At 33.6% G+C, this 22,137-nt stretch overlaps 1 protein-coding gene across 1 annotated transcript in view; it reads right to left on the reverse strand.

The window, feature by feature from the left end:
• Positions 1-22,137, reverse strand: part of ZNF644 (zinc finger protein 644) — a 95,617-nt gene that overhangs the window by 14,755 nt on the left and 58,725 nt on the right. Inside the window, 3 exon segments of the mRNA XM_081143739.1 lie at positions 10,956-11,561; positions 11,741-14,758; positions 14,761-14,777. Of these exon segments, the coding sequence (XP_080999865.1) occupies positions 10,956-11,561; positions 11,741-14,758; positions 14,761-14,777 (3,641 nt within the window).

The raw sequence follows: 22,137 nt of genomic DNA on the forward strand, positions 1-22,137 counted from the left end.
GTAGAGGGGACAACTAGTAAAAGAATATTTTGAGCAAGTGAAGGGAAAAGTTAAACATAAATACTTTATCACACATTTTTATAAACAGAGAAACTGAAGGCAGACTAGTTTTTCCAGCTTGCCAAAAGCCAAAAGCCAACAATACCCCCCGCTACAAGTAAACATAACATTTCTGTGGTGACAAGAAAAAATATTTTAAAATTCTCCTTAATGTTTTATTAAGCAAAATAGGCACTTATCAATATCAAACACTTTTCTACGACACACCTAAAATTGGCATAAACACTAAAATATATGACAAATCTGCTTTAAATCACTTTTGTTTAGAATTACCTGAATATGTTAGGCAGGGTAGATAGCTGCTAGAGCAGGAGGGTAAGAGGGGGGAAGGGGACTTTATCTCACCCACTGAACAAAGAAGTCAGAAGTCTTGGTACTTGCCAAGATAAAATCGCCACATGTTCTCATAAATTTTGGGAAAAGCCAAAACAATGTAAAAGGGGGACCTTGAAATCTAGTCTGCTGCCCAACATATCTGGCAGGGGAATCTTGAAACCCATAGGGGAGAAAAGTATAAAACTCTTGAATCCCAACCTGGTAGGGCAGTCATACTAGCTGAGTTGCCCTCTTGTGCTATATGCCAAGTGTATTCTTAAGAAGTTCGCTTGCTTTGCTTCAACACTGCTTTGTCACTAGTCGGAATTTGTTCTCACTAGCGTGACAAGAGCCGAGGGGGGGAGAGCCCCCTCCCACTGGGGTGGCTCTCTGGTAACAAATGTAATCATCACACTCCTTGCCTTCTAAAACTCCCAATATTTCCAAAATATCATTTCATATTTAGTAGGAATAATGAAATAATTGTTCCTGATTACAAAATTAGTTAAATGCCTTACTTTAAAATTTCTGTTAAATTATCTTTAATATAATCATGTTCAACTTAAATTAGATAGGGCTCACAGTAATTATAACAGTAAATCTAAATGTCACATAGATCTGATTTGCCTTTTTATAATTTTGAAGTACTTCACACATTCCAACCAAAATTCAATCTTTAATCAAACATGGTGCTGACCAGTTATCTTCTAAACACTGGATACCAAGAATTAACCTCATTTCCTCAGACTCCAGACACAAGAAAGAAATAGTAAATCCTACTTTTCCACTTCTTAGATAAGTGAAGGACCACCAGTTTCCACCAAGCCATCCTCTTGCTCTAACATCCAAAAAAGAACAACTGTATTATTTTACTATTTCTGTAAACCACTTAAAGCAGATTACTTAGAGATTAGCTCTGGCCAGGAAAATGCCTTGTTAATGTAAGGTCTAACTATATCCTAATCCAGATAATAAACAGTATTCAAAAAATTAATGTTAAAATAGAAATCATTTTAAAAAAGAATAGAAATCATAACAAATACAACATTATAACTGAGGATGTAAAGGTATTAGACATGTTAAAAAAATACAAACATATAAAAATCCAAGTTAAGTCAATTATTAAAAAAATCAAAACAAGATATAAAAAGCAAAACTCAGAAACCAGTAACAGAACCAACAGGAATGCTAGGGGACTAGTTAAGACTTTTATGGAAAACAAGATGTTGGTCAAAAAGGATTGTCAAACAAACAGAATTCCTAAATTTTATAACCAATGACCAGCAAAAGTAGGCATCATAAATTATAAATATATGCTATAATGGTACAAAAATTTTAGGCTCCATTCTCCTAAAACAAACATTGATTCAGTAATTTACTTTGTTATAATGGATAGCTGGGTATGAAGTGTTGTTGATCAACGACAACCTGTGAGGTGATGAAGCTACCCTCTTACCAGACACCATGGTAGCTGATGCATTAACTGTACTGCTATAATCATCCTCTCAGTAATAAGATTTAAAACTCTGAGCCACCTCTGTCTCTTTCCTCTTATTTTTCTACCTCTAATTAATCTGCCAAATTTTGCTTAATTTTACTTCCCACTTCATCTGGACATCTATTATGCCTCTTCTACATTCCTACTGTCATTGATCTGATCAAGACTCCTAAAATTACCTCACCTACAATTTCTCTACGTCCCCACCAAATTCTTTAACTTTTTACAAATTTTTAAAAAAATTATTTAAAAGCAAATTCTTAAAAAAACAAACAAAAAACACATCTTTACTGGCCCCTCACAAAATAATTCCAATACCACAGATTAACATTCTAGCATTCCATGTCCTTTACATGCCTACTTCCAAAAGCCTTGCTGGGTCCTGGTTTCGCTGAAAGTAGCCTCCTCTTCCTCCTATCTTCCACAGTATTTCATGCACGTCTCCAACGACACTTACAATTTGTCCTGTATTACAGTTATGTATCTATGTGCTGCTTCTATATTGTAAGATCCAATTTATCTCTACAGTACTTAGCACAATGTATAAACCAGTTAAGAGCTGAAAACAATTCTCGTTGAATAAGTGAATAAATCAACCAGTCTATAGTCCAATTCTTGCTGGCATAATAAAACAATTAGTACCCATAAGGTTGGCTCTAAATACTCTGGTGATTAAATTATATCCAGTCTACTGTTTCACAAGGCAGAAATAAGAACAGCGTTTCAGAAATATTACCATCAAAATGGTTAGGATAAAATCAAGTTTGACACTAGTCTACTACTACCTGGAAAATTTACTCAACTTGAACAATTCATTACCTTGCTAATACTGAATAAATGATACATTTCTGTGCAGATAAATACATACAGGTATACACTTTAAGGCAAAAACAGTGCTACAGAGGTAAGTTATAGCGAAGAAAACATGGAACCCCATCTTCCATTGAATTCAGAGATGCCTTTTTAAAACACAAGATTGATCATATCATTCCATTTTTATTTTTCACCCTTATTTTTAAAAATCCTTCAATAGCTTCCTAAAATTTTTAGCATGCATTCAAAGCATCCACCCATCTTCCCAAACACCTGGGAATCTCCCAGCACCTCTTGAACTCCAAATTTCATGCCTTTGTGCCACACTATGTTCTTCTCTCTACCTGGAATGGTCTACTTTATCTCTTCTTCAAAAACTATTCATCCTTCAAGTTCAGGGCCTAGCTGAAACATTATAAACCTTTCTGCAATAGTAACACTTGTACTTATCCACTGGATCATGACTATGTTTATGCAGCTTTAAGTACAAGGTCGTTATAGCCTCAGAGCTAGCATAGTTTCTGGTACAATACAATAACTATTTTTTTGAATGAATGAAAATTTTCTTTGACTACTGGTTTTATTTTTCTCTCTCATTTTAAACATAATGACAAGACACATACCAGCATGAACTGTTTTTGTTTTGTTTTATGAGGCTCTATTTAACAATGAGACAAACAGTAAAGGCAGAAGGAAGAAAGGAACACAACTTAATTCCCAACTCCCTTCAAAAGAAGGGCTAGACTAAAATACCTTGAACTCCTACATTTATATCCAATATAGCATTTATCTGTATACTATCTTGCACACTTTTATAATGTTCATAATTTCATGTTACCAATAATGCCTTCCTAAGTTATTTGATGACAGGGCATGTTTCATACTTTTCGTATATTCCCCATACAGCCCACTCTGGAGGTATTGCCAAGGTGTTTGCTTTAACTAGGAGCTGGTTTGCTCCTTTAGAATTTAATCATAATAAAAACTTTCTACTTGTACTCTTTGGGGTTAAATAACTCATTTAAGCATGCGATTTCTTAAAGATACAATATTTTAATAATATTTTAAAAGACACTGCAGAGACATTCATAAAAAGGACAAGTTATTTAATGCACCTTGAGAAGCTTTCAAAATACTATTTTTTTTCTTTCCATCACAGCAGAAAATGTTCTTATAGCACTTTCCATAATGTAAGAATTACTTTTCTGGTGGCTTATACAGCCAACTCAGCACCTGGTACTGTATTATATGTTCATTAGCACTTGTTGTTGCAGGCCTCTATGACCAATTATGTCATTATAGCTGAAAATAAGCAAAAGATTCTATTAGGTAACATGCAATCTACTAGTCCACTTAAAAGTAAATGGTATGCAAAGTAAAACACTGACTACTAAAAACTGAATGTAGATATATTGTATTAGTGGTATTACATTGACTGAAAGGCTCTAGGACCAATTTTTTTAAATTATTTTTTTCCTCATTGGTGAGTCTTTTGTTGGAGAACAGCACCAACCATGCTTTCCTTCTAAAATGTTATCATGGAAGTGTTCTAAAGATAATGAAATAAAGCCCTTCCCCCACCTACATTTGCATATAAAATATTTTTTCTTACATTAATTTTAAGTAACTAGAAATTTCTAATTTACTTTACCAAAATATCAGCACTTGATTAAAAAATATGGTATGTAACCAAATTTGAATTCAATTACAAAGGAAAATTCACTTGCAGGCACAGAAGTGTTATAATTTTTTAAATATTACTATTATTGATTCTAGTCAGTATCAGTCCCTAAGAGAAAGAGTCACTTAAGGGGAATGCTTTCAATCTGTGGGTAGTGACTTCTTAGTGGGTAGTAAATCAATTTACTGGGTCATGACCAGCATTAATTTTAAATGAAAAAGAATAGAAAATATTAGAGTGCATCACAGTAAATTCAGGTAAGTGAATGAGTAGGTGTATGGCTGAGTTTGTATGGAGGGTCAAGATGTAAAATGGAGTCCCAATAAAAATGCTGAACATGACTGTTATTCTTTACTCTTTTCAAGAGATAACAGGTTGCGCAAACGTGCATTCATCTTACTGACATTTCCTTTCACAAGATTCCCTCTATTCAGACTTTAATCACTTCCCTTTCTTCAACTGTTGTACTTTGAGCTCAATTTTTTTTTTGGTTCCCGATTGAAGATTAAGTTGATAGAATACACTTTGCCTTACATAATTTAAAATATTTTAGAAAATTTAATAACCAGGGTGACCATATACTTTATTGTCTAATCCAGGACACTTATGAAAAAGGCACTATTATTTGGTTGGAAAAACAGGGCTAAACCAGTGTGTATGGTCGGTCACTCTATTAATAACTTACTAACATTGTGTTCTTAATGTTGCTAGTACATAAAAGATATAACTTAATTAAAAAATTATTAAACACAAAAAAGCCAATAGTTAAAAGGTCCAAAAGCATTTAATATGAACTATATGAAATTTCTAATTTTAGTTAAAATTAAATGTTCTTATAAGACTGTATAAGGAATTAACCAGGAACCAATTTGTATGAACATGTAAAACATTAATCTTCAGAGAACAAAACCTGAAAAATAAATCTACCAATAGTGTAGTCTATATTAATTGGAATAAATTCTTGAATAAGAAGTATGCCTTGAATTTACAATACAGAATATAAAGCAAGCCCTTTGGCATTAGTCTCTCTAGACAAAAATCCACTTAAAAAAGTAAAACAGCTTCATAAATAATTATCCACAATTGAAGGCACATGGAAATTATTAAACAATGTATTTGAACCTACCCAATGGATGATAAACTGGGTCAGTTCTGGGCAAAATTTTAATCTGTGAAGTTTATTCTTTTTTGGCAAATTAACTCTGTCCCAAGAATGGCTACCTCTTCCATCTCTTCAATTCCAAAGCTTTCCTACTTTCTTCATCATTTCCTTTTACTAAAATTAGGAAGAATGTTACATTTTAATTTATATTTGTGACCATATAAGTTAGTTTTGCTGTTACACAATTCTGGCATTTCAAGCATCTTTTAACTCTTAAAAAAAAAAAAAAAAAAAAAGATTTCTTAGGATTTCTTATTCCGTTCTCTGTTCTTTCTACTTCATTTTTATTTTGGCTCTTCCCTCTTCTCAATTTTCCACCAGAGGAAGGGTCCATACATGATAACCTTCAAAAGATATGCAAAGCCTATATACAGAAGTATTTTTATCTGTGGAAGAATCAGTGCATGTTTCTGGGATGGACCCATCACTTTTATAAAATTCTCAAAGGGGTCAATGACTGCCCCCAAATCGATAAGCATCACATTAGAATTATTTGAGTAATCAATAAATAACTACTTTGGCAAGCAGAGAGGCATCTTTTTAGTCTGTTCAGGCCAGCTAGAGTATTTCCCCCACTCCCCCAAAAGGCCACCAGTTCCCATGAGGCCAGGAGTTGGTGGCTTCTAAGAAGGTTTGGGACGTTATTCTATCACAGGTAACCAAGCAGGCCTTTAACAATTAGTCTAGGTATACCTAACTTTTTCTTCAAGAGTAGACCACATAATTAAAATCTACATGAATGGAGAGTGAACTAGAAACACACATTTTAGACAGTCTTATCTATTTTGCTTTTATATTGTTCCAGTTTTGTGATATACTTGGATTAAGATAAGGCTTTTAAAAAATGATTTTGTGTTTTATTCCTCAAAAAATAATGCTTTTACTCATATGAACTGATGAATCCCTTATAAGACATGTTCTACATAGCTCCCCTTATAATAACCAGTGGAACTCTCCAGAACCACAGGTTGGGACCACTGCTTTCTACCAGTGAAATCAGTAAGAGGGAAGAGAACAGGCATGTGAAGTTTAAATATAATAGAGAATCCTGTGTTGAAAACAAACATTCCAGCGGTACCTCGGTTTTCTAAAGTCTCTGTTGAGGGACATTTCGGTTTACGAACACTGTAAACCCGGAGGGAAATGCTTCGGTTTTCGAACACGCCTCGGAAGTCGAACATGCCACACAGCTTCTGCTGAGAGCAAGATCCTGAGGCCCAGCTGTTGGCTGCTGATCCCTCAGTTTTCCAACGTTTCAGAACTTGAACGGGTTTTCTGAACAGATTGCATTTGAAAGCCGAGGTACCACTGTATTACAGCTGATTTTTTGAAAACTTCTTAGTTGGCATGAATGAGCAGCAAAGACATCATCTGTATAGCTCTACTGGTCAAGGCAACTTTCAGAATTTCCAAGGAAATGAAGCATGAGTTTTTTACTTTCTTAAAACTGGGTATGGGCTGTGGAAATACCACCCCACACTTCCATCAGCTTTTCATTTCCCTTCTCTTTATCCTAGGACTGCCAAATGCTTTATATTTTCTAACACTTCTGACATTTTGGTTAGTATTTAATGATATCTTAAAAATAATATCCCCCTTTTTTCTCGATGCCCAAAGAAATGTATTCTCATTCATCCTATATTACTTTTTCCTCTAATAATAAAATTTTTTAGATGATAAAGTGTTCATTAGAATGCACCCCTGGTCAATGAAAGGTTACTATCAGTTGTTTATAAGGAGTCCTATGTTTTGAAAGATTTTCACATGAGGTAAAAGCATTTTTTAATGTACTACAAAATCTGTATTAAAAGATCTGCCTTGGTGACTATTTGAGTAATGTACCTGAATTGACAGAATAGAACATTTCTGAAGTCCTCCGAAATCTAATTCAGGCCTAAGCATTTTTTGGATCCTTGCTCTTTCTAATTGGACTCCTGTTTATTCAGTCTTTTCCAGAATGCTCCCCAGCTTAAACCCAACTTTATTTTAGAATTTTCAATTACTTTCATTCTGTATGTGGTAGATAATAGTGATTAAAACAAAGGTCTAGAGTAAGACAGCCCTGATTTGAATTTCAAATTTGCTATTAATAGCTACATAAATTTGGGCAACTTAAGTTCTCTAAGACCTAGTTTCTGGTAAAACTGAGAGAATTTATTATACCTACAACTCATGCTGGTTGTAAAGAAAAATGTTACGCATAGTGCCTGACACAGTGAGTGCTCAATAGAAGTGACTATGATAACAATAGTGGTTTTTCTGTTTCTATAGCCTTTTATTTTCACTGCCTCCCTGCCTCTACCGTCTGCAATCACTTTTCAAGCTTGATGAGGGTGGGAGTAATATAAAAACTAAAACCTCACAGTAGGACGACTAATCCAGGAAAGTAAAACTCACTCCATTCCCTCCTTTTAATATAAATGGTCATGAGTCATCCCTGGTCATTTGTGTATCAAGTTAAATAATAAAGCACAGAAGCAGAAGAAAAGAAATTAGTATGAATACACGTATTTCTTTGGTAGCAAGAACATACTGGATGTAAGCAAGCCATAGGAAGATATGAGAAAGAACAAAAAGTTGGGAAAACAACAACTAGAAGAAGGCAGAAGGCAGCAGTCAGTGATCTACAAGAGCAAGAAAAATATAAAGACTGGAAGGAGAATTTTAGGCAAAAGGATTAATGTAGATCTATTTAGTAAAGAGTATATTTTAAGCTGAGAGAGAAATGGGATTTGCTTAAGCAGAGTAGCTTGAAAGGCTACAAACAAAAAGAGCAACACATTCCATACAGTAGTAAGTAGTAGTATACATGAGTAAGCTAAAAAGTTTTTCACAAACTAGCAGTATGAAGAGGTATCTGCAAGGTTGGGCTAACCAACCAAAAATAACACAGAAATGTGCATGTTAACATTTATGTGGATAGCTATATTTATTTGTCCAAAAAATAGTGTAGGGGCATTAAAAGAAAAATCTATTCAATTGTCAACATGGGCCATTACTAAGGCCTGCCCCTTTAAAGATTTCATCTGTAGACAAATGAAAACTCATTAGTTTGCTTAGTTTTCTAAGCTTCACAGTTGAAATTTCATGATAATTTCCTTTCCTATCTAATAAAACATTTCCCCAAGCTAGAATTACTTTTTTTTTTTTTTTTTTTTAACAGAGGTGTCTTACTGGAATCTATTAACAAAAATAAATTTTAAAGTAAAAAATAGTATAATTTAAAAATCAATGGGAATAATGTAGACTCAAAAGTTCCACACCTCTATTGGGTTATATTTTTCCCCAAGTCAATAAGAGCCAAATGAAAAAAATAGCTTGTTTAAAATTATGTCTAACAGTTTACAAGTTGCTGAAATTTAATGTGTATTCAGACTCGAATGCTGCTTACAAAAGAAAGTCGTAAATGTCACCTAAATTAGCACCAGTCTGGTGAGAAAAAAAAAGTGTATTGTATCAAACAGACTTGCTGTGTTATCTGTTCAAACATACCTGTACCAGTCAAAAGTCCAGCACTCTTCTTTCGTGCATAAGCGCGTAAGTGGTTGGACAGGCTAACAGCACTTGTAAACGCCGTATTGCAATGCACACATGTTCTAAGCTTCACAGGCATACCTATCATTCAAAAGAAAACTATAATCCAGTTCTCACTTCAAAAAGTGAAATTTTCTTAGCTAGAAGTGTGAAGAAAAGTACCACAATATGGATGGTTTAAAAAGCATTCACTGAATTAGCTTAACTTAAGAAGGGGAAATTCAGTTAATTATTATTAGTTTGTAGTTAGTATTTAGAGCCAACCCATGCTCTTAGAAAAGGTGGGAGAGAAGTGTCTTGAACCTTGGAACTCCTTTAGATTTAACACCTATTATCACTTTCTTGCAGATTTCTGTGTTACGCAGATCATTTCCTAAATCTAAAATACAATCCTGTGATTTGGATAGCACAGCTCTGTTGAGAAGTTTCAAAGCTCACATTATCCATAAAAAAGAATGAAAAGTCTAGTTAACAAAGTGGTAATTAAAGTGTTTTACCCACAAAACCGTAAAAGGCTCAATACTAAATTAGGCTTTCCGATGACGGCTGGGTGAAAAAGTGGTAAAACCCATCACTGAACAGCTGTTAAGACACAACATTTTATTCTGGGCATTATATGTTCATTGCTTTGCACAATGAATAATGAAAGTTAGTGACTTGAAGTTTTTTGCTAAATTCTTTGTGCTAAATAAATGATCAACAAACTAACATCTTAGTTACCACAGAAAAGAAAGCATGTTGAAACAATAAGAAACCCCTAACTTCTCAGACAACCCTCACTCCCCTAACAGGCTTCAACTGATGTCTTCAACATTGTGATAGTCAAAAATATGCTTTATTTCTCTGAAGTGTACTACACCTTGGTCAGTACAGCTAACAGAAGCCCATACAAGATATACTGTTTTTCAAATCACTTAGAGTGCAAGGTAATCTTTCCTTAAATAAAAACTATCTTACAAATATTTGGGATGTCCCAACGTCTGCCTGAAGTAAACAAATCAACATTGCTGTAATTTTATTCAGTATTAATCCACTGTCCAACTTTTAGCTTAGACACATTAAGCTCAGGGTTAAAATTACGAGACCATCTAAGTTAATCTTCAACATTCTTAACCTCCAAAAGTAACTGATAATGGCACTTAAAATATTTCTTGTCTAAAACTATAAACCAAACTTAGCAATACCAAATGAAGTTTGGCTACTTTATCTACCACATCATTTGTCAATACATAAAAAATACTCCATTGAAAAGGAAAAACTATTGGTGCACAAGCACTAAGCTAAACCATCTGTCCTGTTCCATTAGAACACTATTGTAAAAACTAAAACCCCAAACAAATGTTTCATATTCACAACAGTTCTCCAAACCCAAACTATGCCAAGATACAATGAGGAATTGGAAAGGGAGAAGTTTCTTTCAGTTCATCACAACATATAACAGACACCAACCCATTTAGTTGAGTTTGCTTTGTTTTACCTAAGCAATAGGAAAACCAACAGCTAATTCTTGAAAACATCATTACTCTGCAGCACTGGCAAAAATATGACAAGTTTTGCCTTTTGGGTAATGCTATGCTTTGGAACAACATCAACCTCCCATCCACAGAACCATCCCCCAGTCACAGCAAATTTTATTTTTACAGATCAGCTTTTTGTTTGTTTTTGCTTTTGTTCTCACCTTACATTTTGACCAAGAAATGAGGCACAAAGAATTCAGTGCTGGTGAGCATCAACTGATGATTTTTATAGAAGTGACAGTACAACCAATCTCTGCTCTGCAAAAAAAAGCATCTTAAAAAGATTCTAAGAAAATATTTTCTACAAATATTCCAATAAAATGAGCATAATTGAATTGCTTAAATTACATAAGATAGTCATAAATGTCCTCTTACCTGAGTGCATAGTCAAGTCCATTTTTTGTGGATGATACATCAATGAACTATCTTCATTTAATGGAAGAACACATTTCTGAACAAATCTCTTTCTTGCAGTTTGATTATGGATCTTTTGAGGAAAGATAGCAGAATTCCTTTCTTCTCCCATCCTTTTATTTTTAAGCAGTTCTATCAATGTAAGAGACTGATTCTTTCTTCCACTGGGCAGTTCTGGTTTTGTTTCATCATATTCATTTAGGAAACTCAGCCCTTCTTCCTCTGATGCAGATACTGATAAAGCTTCAGTCTTTAGGCCATTACGGTATGCTTCAAGAGGTATAACATTATGAGACAGAAAGTCATCACTTGATGCAAGTTTTTGAGCTACAAATGGTCTGGGAATAATACGACGATTGTTCAATGCCTTTAAGATTTTTTCATATTTTTCTTCATTTTGCATCATCTCATTCAGAACACAGATTGGAGATTTGTGAGCATCCCACTTGGTCTTTCCAAGTCTTTTCAGGTGGCCTCTAACATGATTTGATAATCCAATTTTAGTATCAAACCAACCACCACAGAGCTGACAAGTGTGTTCAGAAGTGGTTTCAGACTTCTCTATAGCTAAAAAAAATTTTTTAAGAGTGATATCAGAATTTTTTATAAACTGACCATCTTAAAGCCAATTAACTCTGAAATATGAAATTATGTGATGCTAATAAAGACTGAATTTGAGCAAAACTTTCAAATCCTTTGAATTTGAATACAGACATATTAGCCCAAAGTATCTACAGAAAACTTACCTTTTCTAACTCGCTTAACAGGTGTCCCTGTGCCAGTTCTTTTGAAATGTTGCATTTTGTCACTGGTGGCTATTTGTTCTGGTGATACAACATGACGGGCTTCATAGCTTAATCCTGCCCTATGAAGATGTCCCCGCACATGATTTGACAACCCAACACCAGTTTCAAATGTTGCTGGGCAGTAAGGACATGATTTCTTCTCAAGAGACAAATCAGTCCAATGAAAAACAGAACTATGCTTTGACAATGAACTGTCTGCATTTTCTAAATGCTGAGGATCATGTATGTCATGCAAAAAGTTATTGGTTCCAGCATCTTCAAAATATTCAAAATAAAAGCCATCATTTTGATCATAACTAAGGGTAGTATTTTCTCCAGGTTCTTGACCTTCCACCTTGCTTTTAAATAGAGGGAATAAATTTACATGTTCTTGATTAATATCATTATAGGTTTCATCTTCTATAGCCTGTGTAGTGTAGTCACCTAGCTCAACGTTATCCCAGGAACTTTCATCTTCTGTTTCATAGCTATCTTTCTTTTCAGCAGAATTAAGTTTCTGTAAAACAACAACAGTCATTTTATGCAAGAAATCTGGATAGCTATCCAAGTCTTCCCCTCCAGCAGAACTTTCCTTCTTAGATTGTTTAACTGCTCTCTTTACAGATACACGCCTGCGGTCTTTGAAGTTTTCTGGCCTTTTGGTGTCAGAGCTGTGAGAGTCCGAAATAAAACTATTGTTGTGAGAATTACTTGATGATGAAAACAGATGTAAAGAATTTAATGAACCAGCTTCTTCTTTTTTGAAATGCAGAGGATATGATTCACCTGATTTTTTGATCATCCTGTAGTTTGCATATTTGTGTCTATATAAATAGTTGCTATTTGCCTTGGCATTAGATTTTTCTTTTGCTGCTTGATGGAAATACTTAGGTTTTTGGTCAATGCTGCTTTTAATGATTACAGTCTTATGAGAATTGTTTTGATTGCACACATTCACAACACCTGACTGGGCGATGCTTTTCCGAGCTTTTTGTATCCTGTGTGGCCGCTTGTGGAATTTTGAAAAATTACTTGATTGTGAGGATGACCCATATGTTCTCTTTACATCTTGTTTTAAAGCAGAGTTCTTTGGAAATGTGGTTGACTGTTGCTTGCTTAATGGTTTAGTGCTATCATTATCTACAGGTTCTTCATGGATGTTACTTTTTCTTTTACCGAGTCCAAGAGCACGACCAAAAGAATCAACGCATGATGATGAATGCAAGTACTCCATGTGTTTTTTCAAAATACTTCTGGCTGATGTAGTAAAAGGACACATCTTACATACATAGGTAGCTGATTTTTTGGATGATCCTGTAGCAGAGTCTTTCCCGAAAGACTTTTTTTGCGTTTTTCTCTGGGCTGCATCAGAACTGACAATAGGGCATTTTACCACTGCTCCATGGGCAATGCCTCGATGGCATTCCAATTCATTTTCTGTCACTGCCATGAAGTTACACTCTTCACAGCAGTAGTACCTTTTATCTTTTTCATGGGTCTTAGCATGTTGCACAAATGTTTTAGGGCAATTGGTACCAAATACACACTGAGGGCACTGTAATCGTGCACTTCTTCCTTCATCCTGAAGTTCTTTCAACTCACGAATTTCCTCCATCAACTTCTGTCTTCTCTCTTGATGAATAATCATATGCTTTAGAAGTGAGTTACGATCTCGAAATGTCCGCCCACATTCCCGACAAGCATATGGCCTTGGGACATTAAGATGGCGAAAGTGACTATTCCCATCTAAATGATACATCATATGCCTGTGGAGGTGCTTTTTCTCCCTAAAATTCACATTGCACTTTGTACAGGGGTAGAATGATGGCTCTTCGGTGCTGAAAGTAGTAGGTGACTCAGAATCACTTTCTTCACATTTTTTTTTTAAGGTACTTGAAAGAAAAGTGCTAGTATGAACAGGTGAACTGTCTTCTCCACACTTATCTGGATTATAAATTAGATGTTGAAAAGCATCCACAGATTCCAAGTCTTCATCAGTTGATTCAGGCTTCACTTTTGATAATGCATATTTCTGTGAGTCTATTGCTTGTAGTTCTTCATTCTGTTCCAGAAAGTCTACTTCTAGCATCTTTGACTTAGTGGGTACACAATTAGAATCACTAAAGCAATCCTCAGTATAACGAGTTATCTTGCTTACATCCATTTTTCGCTTTCTCTTTTTTTCTAGACCTACTTTAGAATGAACTGGAGTTTTATCCACTGTCTCTTCATTAGTCATAAGAAACTGAATGAACTCTTTTTGGGGGTCCCAGTTTGTATCATTTTCTGACCTAAATTCATCTGTACCTGAGGAAATACCTGTTAATGTATTGACACAATCATCTTTTACCAATAAATCTTCACTATCCTCACCCACCTCTACTTGATTTATTAAAGTGCTATCTGACTTTATACTACTCCCTACTGAATTCTGAATGTCACAACCACCTGAAGCAGAGGTAGGTAGTTTTTTAATGGAATGGGTTGGATTCTTAGCATGTGCTACATCTGATAACAAAAACAAAACTTGGTGTTGACTTGCTTTCTGTGGTGTAGACAGCTGGAGATCAGCTGCCACCTTCGAAGCTGAACAAGATTCTGTTGTTGGCTGATCCACAGGCTGTCCAGTGGTTAATGAAACACTGCCTTTATTCATATTGGAAGTCTTAGTTATGGAGGAGTGTGAAACTGGTCCATTAACAGCAGCTCCTTTAGGCAAGATAAAGTTTTCACCAGAAACAGTAGGAGCACCAGCATGTATAAATAGAGTAGACTGGCCTCCACTTAAGGCTTTTTCTGATTTGTCCTTTGACAGTTCGTCAGGCAGAGTGAACGTATTGTTATTCTGAAATGTCTGACAATCTTTTGGTTTATGAACTCCACTCTCTTTGTCTGAGATAAAATTGTTGTCATCTAGGAGTTCTTCTTTAGCACCAGTAATATCGGTGTTTATCTTCAAATCATCCATATTGTTGGCAAGCCATTTAACACATTTAGTCTAGAAAATGGAAAAAAAGAATTTAGATTTGCATGAAAGAAAAAAAATACTAGTAGAATGTATGGAGAGTTGAAAGGACATATTTTTATTAGTTTAATTATATTCTTCATATATTGAGATCCTAATAATATCCTAAGAATAAAGAAACACTTTAAAAATTGAAAGACTTTAAAAGTGTCTCAAAGATTAATTTTTCTTTGTGCTTGGCAACAACCACCCAACACCATATATATACAAAATCTCTAGGAGAAAACAACATAAACACATACACAAAAACACAAAAGATATAAATAAATATGCTATAGATGAAGAAAAACTTTAAAATCTCATATATAAGTTGCTAATAAAAAGAAAAGAAAGTTATCTTACTTAAGTAGATTTATTAGGGACACTCTATACTAGAGAATGTAAATTGTTAAACACTGCAAAGAAGTAAATTTTGTCACTTAAAAGTTCATTCCTAGAAGAAGGTAAAAAAACATCATTCAGTAAAGAAACTTACTTGGTAACAAGATCCATGGCTAATGTATGTAACAATTTTTTTATTTTTAAAAAATTTAAGACTGCTCTGCTCTCAGTATTTCACATTCTCCTAAAATTCTACTAATTTTAAAAAATTTTTTTACAGGGTTTCATTCACTCCTTATGTAAATTACCCTTAATTCTAAATTAGGAAAGTTAAAATTAATAAAGTTTTACATAATTTAAAATTTTCATAACCTGGGCCCCCAAATTCTAGGCATTCCCTAAAGGCAGTTATCCCACTTATCATCTGACTGTGTACAGCAATGGCCTAAAACTTTTTACTCTGAAACATTAAATATATTACAAGTTTAGGTTACTTCATATTAAAATGTAGATTAAAAATTTTTCTAGGCACTTTTGACAATATATTTAATCTTTATGAGAAGACAGAGTATTTTATTAAAAGACTGCTGAAAGTCTGGGAGACATACATACATACTATGACTATAATTATTGGCCTTATTATATTAGGAGTTTCCTTACACTTGCTCTTACCCTGCTCTTAGAAATGGCCACATTATAAAGGAATTGTCTGTTTCTTTAAAAGAATGTAAGCTCTTGGAAGGCAGGGACTATGACCTAGTGATCTTCCTATCTCTGAAAACACAGCACTTGGAATAGGTGCTTAGGGAATGTTTGTTGAATCAAGGAATGATGTGTTGAATGAATAAAAACACAACTGCAAAATCAGAGCAAAAGCTCATAAAGTATAGGAAGAAAAACAGTTTTCTTCCTATGAAATCTGAATTGCCTAGTCAAATAATGCAAATTCCATCATGGTCCTGATCTCTTGACTCACCTATTGTAGCAAGGCCTTCAAAATATCCAATAATCCTCAAGTACAATGTAAAGTACCCACTATTTGGCAACCCTAGCTATTAACTATTTGAAGTACTGCCATAAAGTTCCATATTCTTATCCTTTTGTACAGAGTAGTAAGTACAGTTCATTCATTCTCCAAATATTTATTGAGCCCTTATTATGTGCCAAGCACTGCTCTAGTCTTAAGGATACATTTGTAAACAAGAAAGACTAGGTTCCTACTCCCAGATAAAGAATAAAGCCTTCCATTTTTATAGTATTTTACATTTGTATAATGAGTAATACCATTTTAGGAAAGCAGGAACTTAAAACCCAATAATTAGAAATTAAACATTTTCAATAAAGTCTATTGTTTCCAGTATCTTCTAGGTTACCACTTACATGCTTTGGAAAACATTAGGTCTAATTCAAGAATAAAAAAATTGTTTCAAATTACTTTATTTCACAACCTGGTACAACTACTTATAAATATGACCTTATCTTATGAACAGATGTATTCTTTAATACAACACACATTGTAAGTATCTTTCTTTGGCATTATTATTTACACCAACAATCATTTTTCCATCCCTCACAGGTCTTAGAATTCTGAGACTGGCAAACTTCCAAATTAATAAAAATAGACTTCCAATAAGATCATATTCTATGATATCACCCCAAAATGGTGCTAATGCAGCACCCAGCAGGAGTCTCTTCATCACATACACATAAGTTAAAAATGGGCAGCACATAAACGTGTTAGGAAAGAGTATGCAAATGTCAGTGAAAAGAAAAGCAAACACTGATGATATATACTATTATTCATTCCTGATATTTCTCATTAAATTTGGTATAAAAAGTTAACTGCCCAAATAGGAACAATCTTACATAAATCTGAAATAGATGACAGAATTTTTAAAAAACTAGACTGAAAGAACTTACTTTTTGTTCCTACTTATTATAATTACAGAGGTAGACAAATATATGCTCAGTCTATTTGAAAGCCTATATTAGCTTTTCTCAACAGGAAGCAACGTTGCTAACGAAGTGGTAAATTCAGTGTTAATGAGTGGCTTCACTGTTACCACCTCAGAGGTAAAACCTTCCATGTTCCATGTTCTACCCATCTGTTCTGGTGTTAGAGGTTCAGAGATAGAACAGACGCTTCCCATTTAAAGCTACTTCACTGGTAACCCCTGAACAGCAGGGTGACAAACTATGATCATGTCGGCTTGGAGACTGCATCCTCATTACCAGAATGGCTTTATAAGAGCCTTGCGTAAGTTCACATTCTGAAGATACCAAACTGTTTGCTCAAAACCATAAAAATATATGTACATAACAGATCTAAAAAACACATCTAGCAAAAAGAAAAACAACAGATCAAATTAAATATTTAATAAAATAAAATGAGGTATTTAACAATCAAAGTTTTCCTTCACACCTACATAATGAAATATGCCTTACTTGCCCCAAAACTAATGATTACCTCTACTCAAAAACAGAGAAGTTACTCTTTTTCAGAATTTTTTATTATTAGCACATGAATATTAAAAATCTACTCTATCAGTTAACTCACTAAGCTGGTATTTTAACAACAATGAAAAATTTTCCTGTTTTAATTTTCAGAATATATTTTAACTGAAAAATATTTAAAATATATTTTAATAGTATTCAAGACTCATAGCTGTTGCAACGAGATAAAATGCAGAACAATGGATCATCAAAAGATGTTGCACTGAATAACGGATTTAGAATTTTGACATTAAAAATTATTCCCCTACATTCAGGGCCGATTATTTGGCATCCAGGCAAGAAAGAATTGGACCTGTAAGCTAATTTTGCACTGTCTCATATAGTGTTTCCAATTATCTTTATATAGTCAAATATACATAACAGAGTCACCAACACCACTTTATATTAATGTAACTAAGTGGGGGACATATTTGAAGGTAGGTATTATTCATTAAGTTTAAAAGAGGAAAACTAATAAATCAGCAAACAAACTAATGTCATATTGTTTGGAACCTCTAAATTTCAATGAATTTGCTGTATCAATTAGGATCTTTTAATAAAATGTTTAGACACTTTCACTATGTCCTTCATGTAATCATATAACCGAAGAATTTTTCTTTAACTGAATTTTAAAATGTTCTTTTAGAAAATTCACACACTTTATAAAAAGCTGCAAATGGAATTTTAAATCTACATAAAACATATTTCACTTTCTAAAAAATCATAATGAGTTCTACAGCTGTAACTGCCTGTAGTTATATATTGTGAGCATTAAAAAAAAAAAAGGTACAAAGGTCAGATCTGTCTTCAAGATGACAGATCATCACTTATATGCCTGAAGCTAGACTTATTGTCTCAGAAATCTCAAACATCAGTATTTTTGCAAACTATCAGCACTTGCTATAACACCCTCACTACACTACATCTTGAGGTTACTAGAGAAGAAATGAGGTGATAATTGCATATTAACATAATTATTCTGTAATCCCTCTGAGCAAGCTTCCTAGGTCACTCAGTAATTCATATTATATACAATCTTCCTGTCATAAAATCTATGCTGTCCACTTTCTGTTCATGAATAATTCCTTTTTTGATAGAAAATTAACTTAATTTCATTCTTTTATGTACATTATTAATTGTATTTATTGCAAGTAGGTTAATATTTTGTGGGTACTTATTACATAATGCCACCTTTGTCATGCAGTATAATTTCACACAAAAATATAGTACAGTTTGCCCTTGCTCTAATAGTTCAGGAATAACTATATTACACAGCTGTAAGTAAGTGATAATGTTGCCCACTAACTGAGTTATAGTTAGGATTTGTCAAATTTTCACAAACCTTATGTCCATTTACATTATCCCTGAGAACACATGACAACTTCAGTTAGTGATATATGCAAGTGGGTTCAGAAGAGAAAGCCATTCACAACTGTTATTCTAATTGCAAAACAAATCTTAATTAACTGAAATACTATATCTGAGATTATTGTAGTATTTAGGCCTATTTATATTATACACAACATACAAACATATACCTGTCTCATCTAGTTTACAATGTAAGCGAAGAAGAGTACAATGTACATCCATATCATCCAGGTACGTCCTTACTCTGGATGTCATATTGAGAGGAAACACAAAAAAATACAGAACATTCCTAAGAGTTCTAGCATGCCACATAATGAAATAAAGAGAAAACTTGGTATGTTTAGCCTAACAATTAGTAAATATAATTAACAATCTTCAAATGTTTGAAGCCTTAAAGAAGGAAGATTACATAATCAATGTGTTTGCAAAGGGTTGTCTTATACAACAGTGAATTGAATGGCTCAGCACGCTGAACTATATTTCAGGAACCATGGAGAAGGGAATATGGCATTGGAGATTGGATAAAATAGTTTTTAAGGTCCTTCCTCATATGCAGTATATATGTTTAATGTTTGCTTATTACATTAAAAACATTTTCTATTATTTGAAATAATAAGCTAAAAAACAGAACTTCGGGGGCAAGAAGGGAGGTAAAAAAAAATAAGAAAAAAGTTAGGAGGCACAAAGTCTAGATCCATAAATTATACCAAGTAGGAATTATAGAAGAAGAAACTAGGGGAAGGGAGAAGAGGACACAATAGAAAAATTTTTCAGAGCTCAAGAAACACAGAAATCTTCAGATCCACAGGGCTCAATGAGCACTTAGTAGAACGAAGAAAAAGGCATGCCATTTGACAAGTCCTGAGGAAATTTAAGAACTCTAGGAATAAAAGAAAGAATTCTACTTGTTTCATGAAAACTAGAGTACTAACAAAGAAACAAGAATCCACAGTTCATCATCAGTAGTGTTGTCAAGACTTCTGAGGGAAATAATTTTTTAAAATCAGATGTGCCTGAAAAAATTACTTAAAGTAGAACATACATGTTACAATTTCCTCTACCTCTTCTACTCTCTTCCACTTCAATTACCAACATAATAGTCAGTTGTCTCCTTCTCCTTTTTCTTACTCATATAAACGTGTGTGTGTGTGTGTGTGTGTATGAGCATTTGTTTTGTGTTTACCTTTACAGAAACGTGATTATATTATACACATGCTAAAATAAATATCTTTGTATACATAGCCTTATAGTAGTAGTGTTTTATTTCAATATAGGTTCCTTAAAGCTGTAAGTGTACTTTTTTGTTGAATGTACATTTCCAAATCATTTCCCCAAATTTCTATCAAAATGAATGTCTACCTCCAATATATAAGAATGCCTGTTTCCCCCACATTCTTATAATTTTTGGCAGTTATCATGCTGCAAGATGTGAAAATAGTTTTCAACCCAGTATTCTATAACTAGCTAAACTAGCATTCAAGTATAACAACAAAATATAGACATTTTTGAACAAGCAAGGATTCCAAAAGTTTACCATCTACAGATGAGAGAATTATTAATGGAGATATTCAGGCATAGAGAGAAGAGAATATACTGAAAAGAAAGACATAAAAATCAATAAAATTAGTGAGCAATCAAACCACTAAAACATGCAATTAAATCTAATAACTGTCGATAATTGTTCAAAATGAATTCCTATGAAATGAGAAGTATACAATATTTAGTAACATGGGAATCAAGACCCTAAAAAGACTTCAACATAGAAGGCTAGACTAGTGGACATTGATTAAAAGAAAATCTTTTTTAAAATGTCTTAAAATGTTACAAGTAACTAACTAAAATAGTGAAATAAGATATATAATTTCAAATCCTTAGAATTAAAAAATGAATAAAATTTGATTCAATAAAAATAAAAAGCAACAATGGAACAGAGCAAAGAGAAAAATAAAAATAAGCAGAAAAAGTCCAAAAACATCAGTTTTCACATTTATTGTGAATATATTAGAGAAAGGTATTCATGTTTGTTTTGCTTTGTTTTGTTTTTAAGGATACTGTATGTGGTTTATAAAAGAAATACCAAGATTAAAAATAAGGTTATGAAAAGATAAACTAGGCAAATGTTAATGAAAAGAAAGATATCTCTACTATCAAAAAATCAAGTGAAGTTTATGGCAAAAAGCATTAAACATGCTAAAGATGAAAATTAAATAATAAAGTATACCAATTAATATTACATATTAATAAGACTACCAAGAAGATATAATATTTATTAATCCCTCTTCATATTACCAAATGGCTACAAATATGTAAATCATAAACTTTTACAAATATTAGGAGAAACTGAGTTACAGAGAGAGACTTTAAACACAAAAGTCAACAGATCAAGGAGAAAATTCTAGTTTTCCTTACCCATCTCTTTTTTTTTGCAGGTTTATTTTTTATTTTTTTATTGATCTGAGAGAGAGAGTGAGAAAACGGATCCTTTGCCTTCCACACACGGCTGGACTGGGAGTCAAACCTGCAACCTGGGTATGGAGGGCCCTGACCAGAAATCGAACCCACCACCTACTGGTGTACAGGATGACATTCCAACCAACTGAGCCACACTGGCTGGGGCACCATTTCCTCTCTTAAGATCACTTTTCTCTCACTTTCCAAAAGAAAGGTTGCCAAACACAAATCTGCAACCTTCCCCTTCTCTGGCAGTTGTTCAGGTCAGTAACCTTGGAGCAATGTTTCTTACTCTTATATTCACACTTCAGGAAATCCTACTAGTGTATCTTCAAATTACATCCAGAATCCAATCAATTCTCACTACTGCTACACCCAGGACCACTATTATCTCTACCCTGTATTATTTCAACACCTTCCTAATCTGGTGTTAGTGCATCTACCCTTATTTTTTCTCCATAACATCAACCACAGGGATCGTTTTAAAACCTAAGACATATAATGTTCCTTAGAATCCTTCAATGGCTCCCTGTTTTTTTTCCTCTCAGAGGAATAAAAAACCTTAAAAACACCACAGTTTTTCAAAATTCTTTTAGGGGATATGGCAAAACGAAAGTTTAAAGACCACTGATCAGATACATAGAGAATTCTATACAAGAAACAGATACTCTTATTTAAAAACAAAAGTGGAACATTTATA

This window comes from Miniopterus schreibersii (genome assembly GCF_964146895.1).
Source record: "Miniopterus schreibersii genome assembly, chromosome: 8".
Classification (NCBI taxonomy): Eukaryota; Metazoa; Chordata; class Mammalia; order Chiroptera; family Miniopteridae; genus Miniopterus; species Miniopterus schreibersii.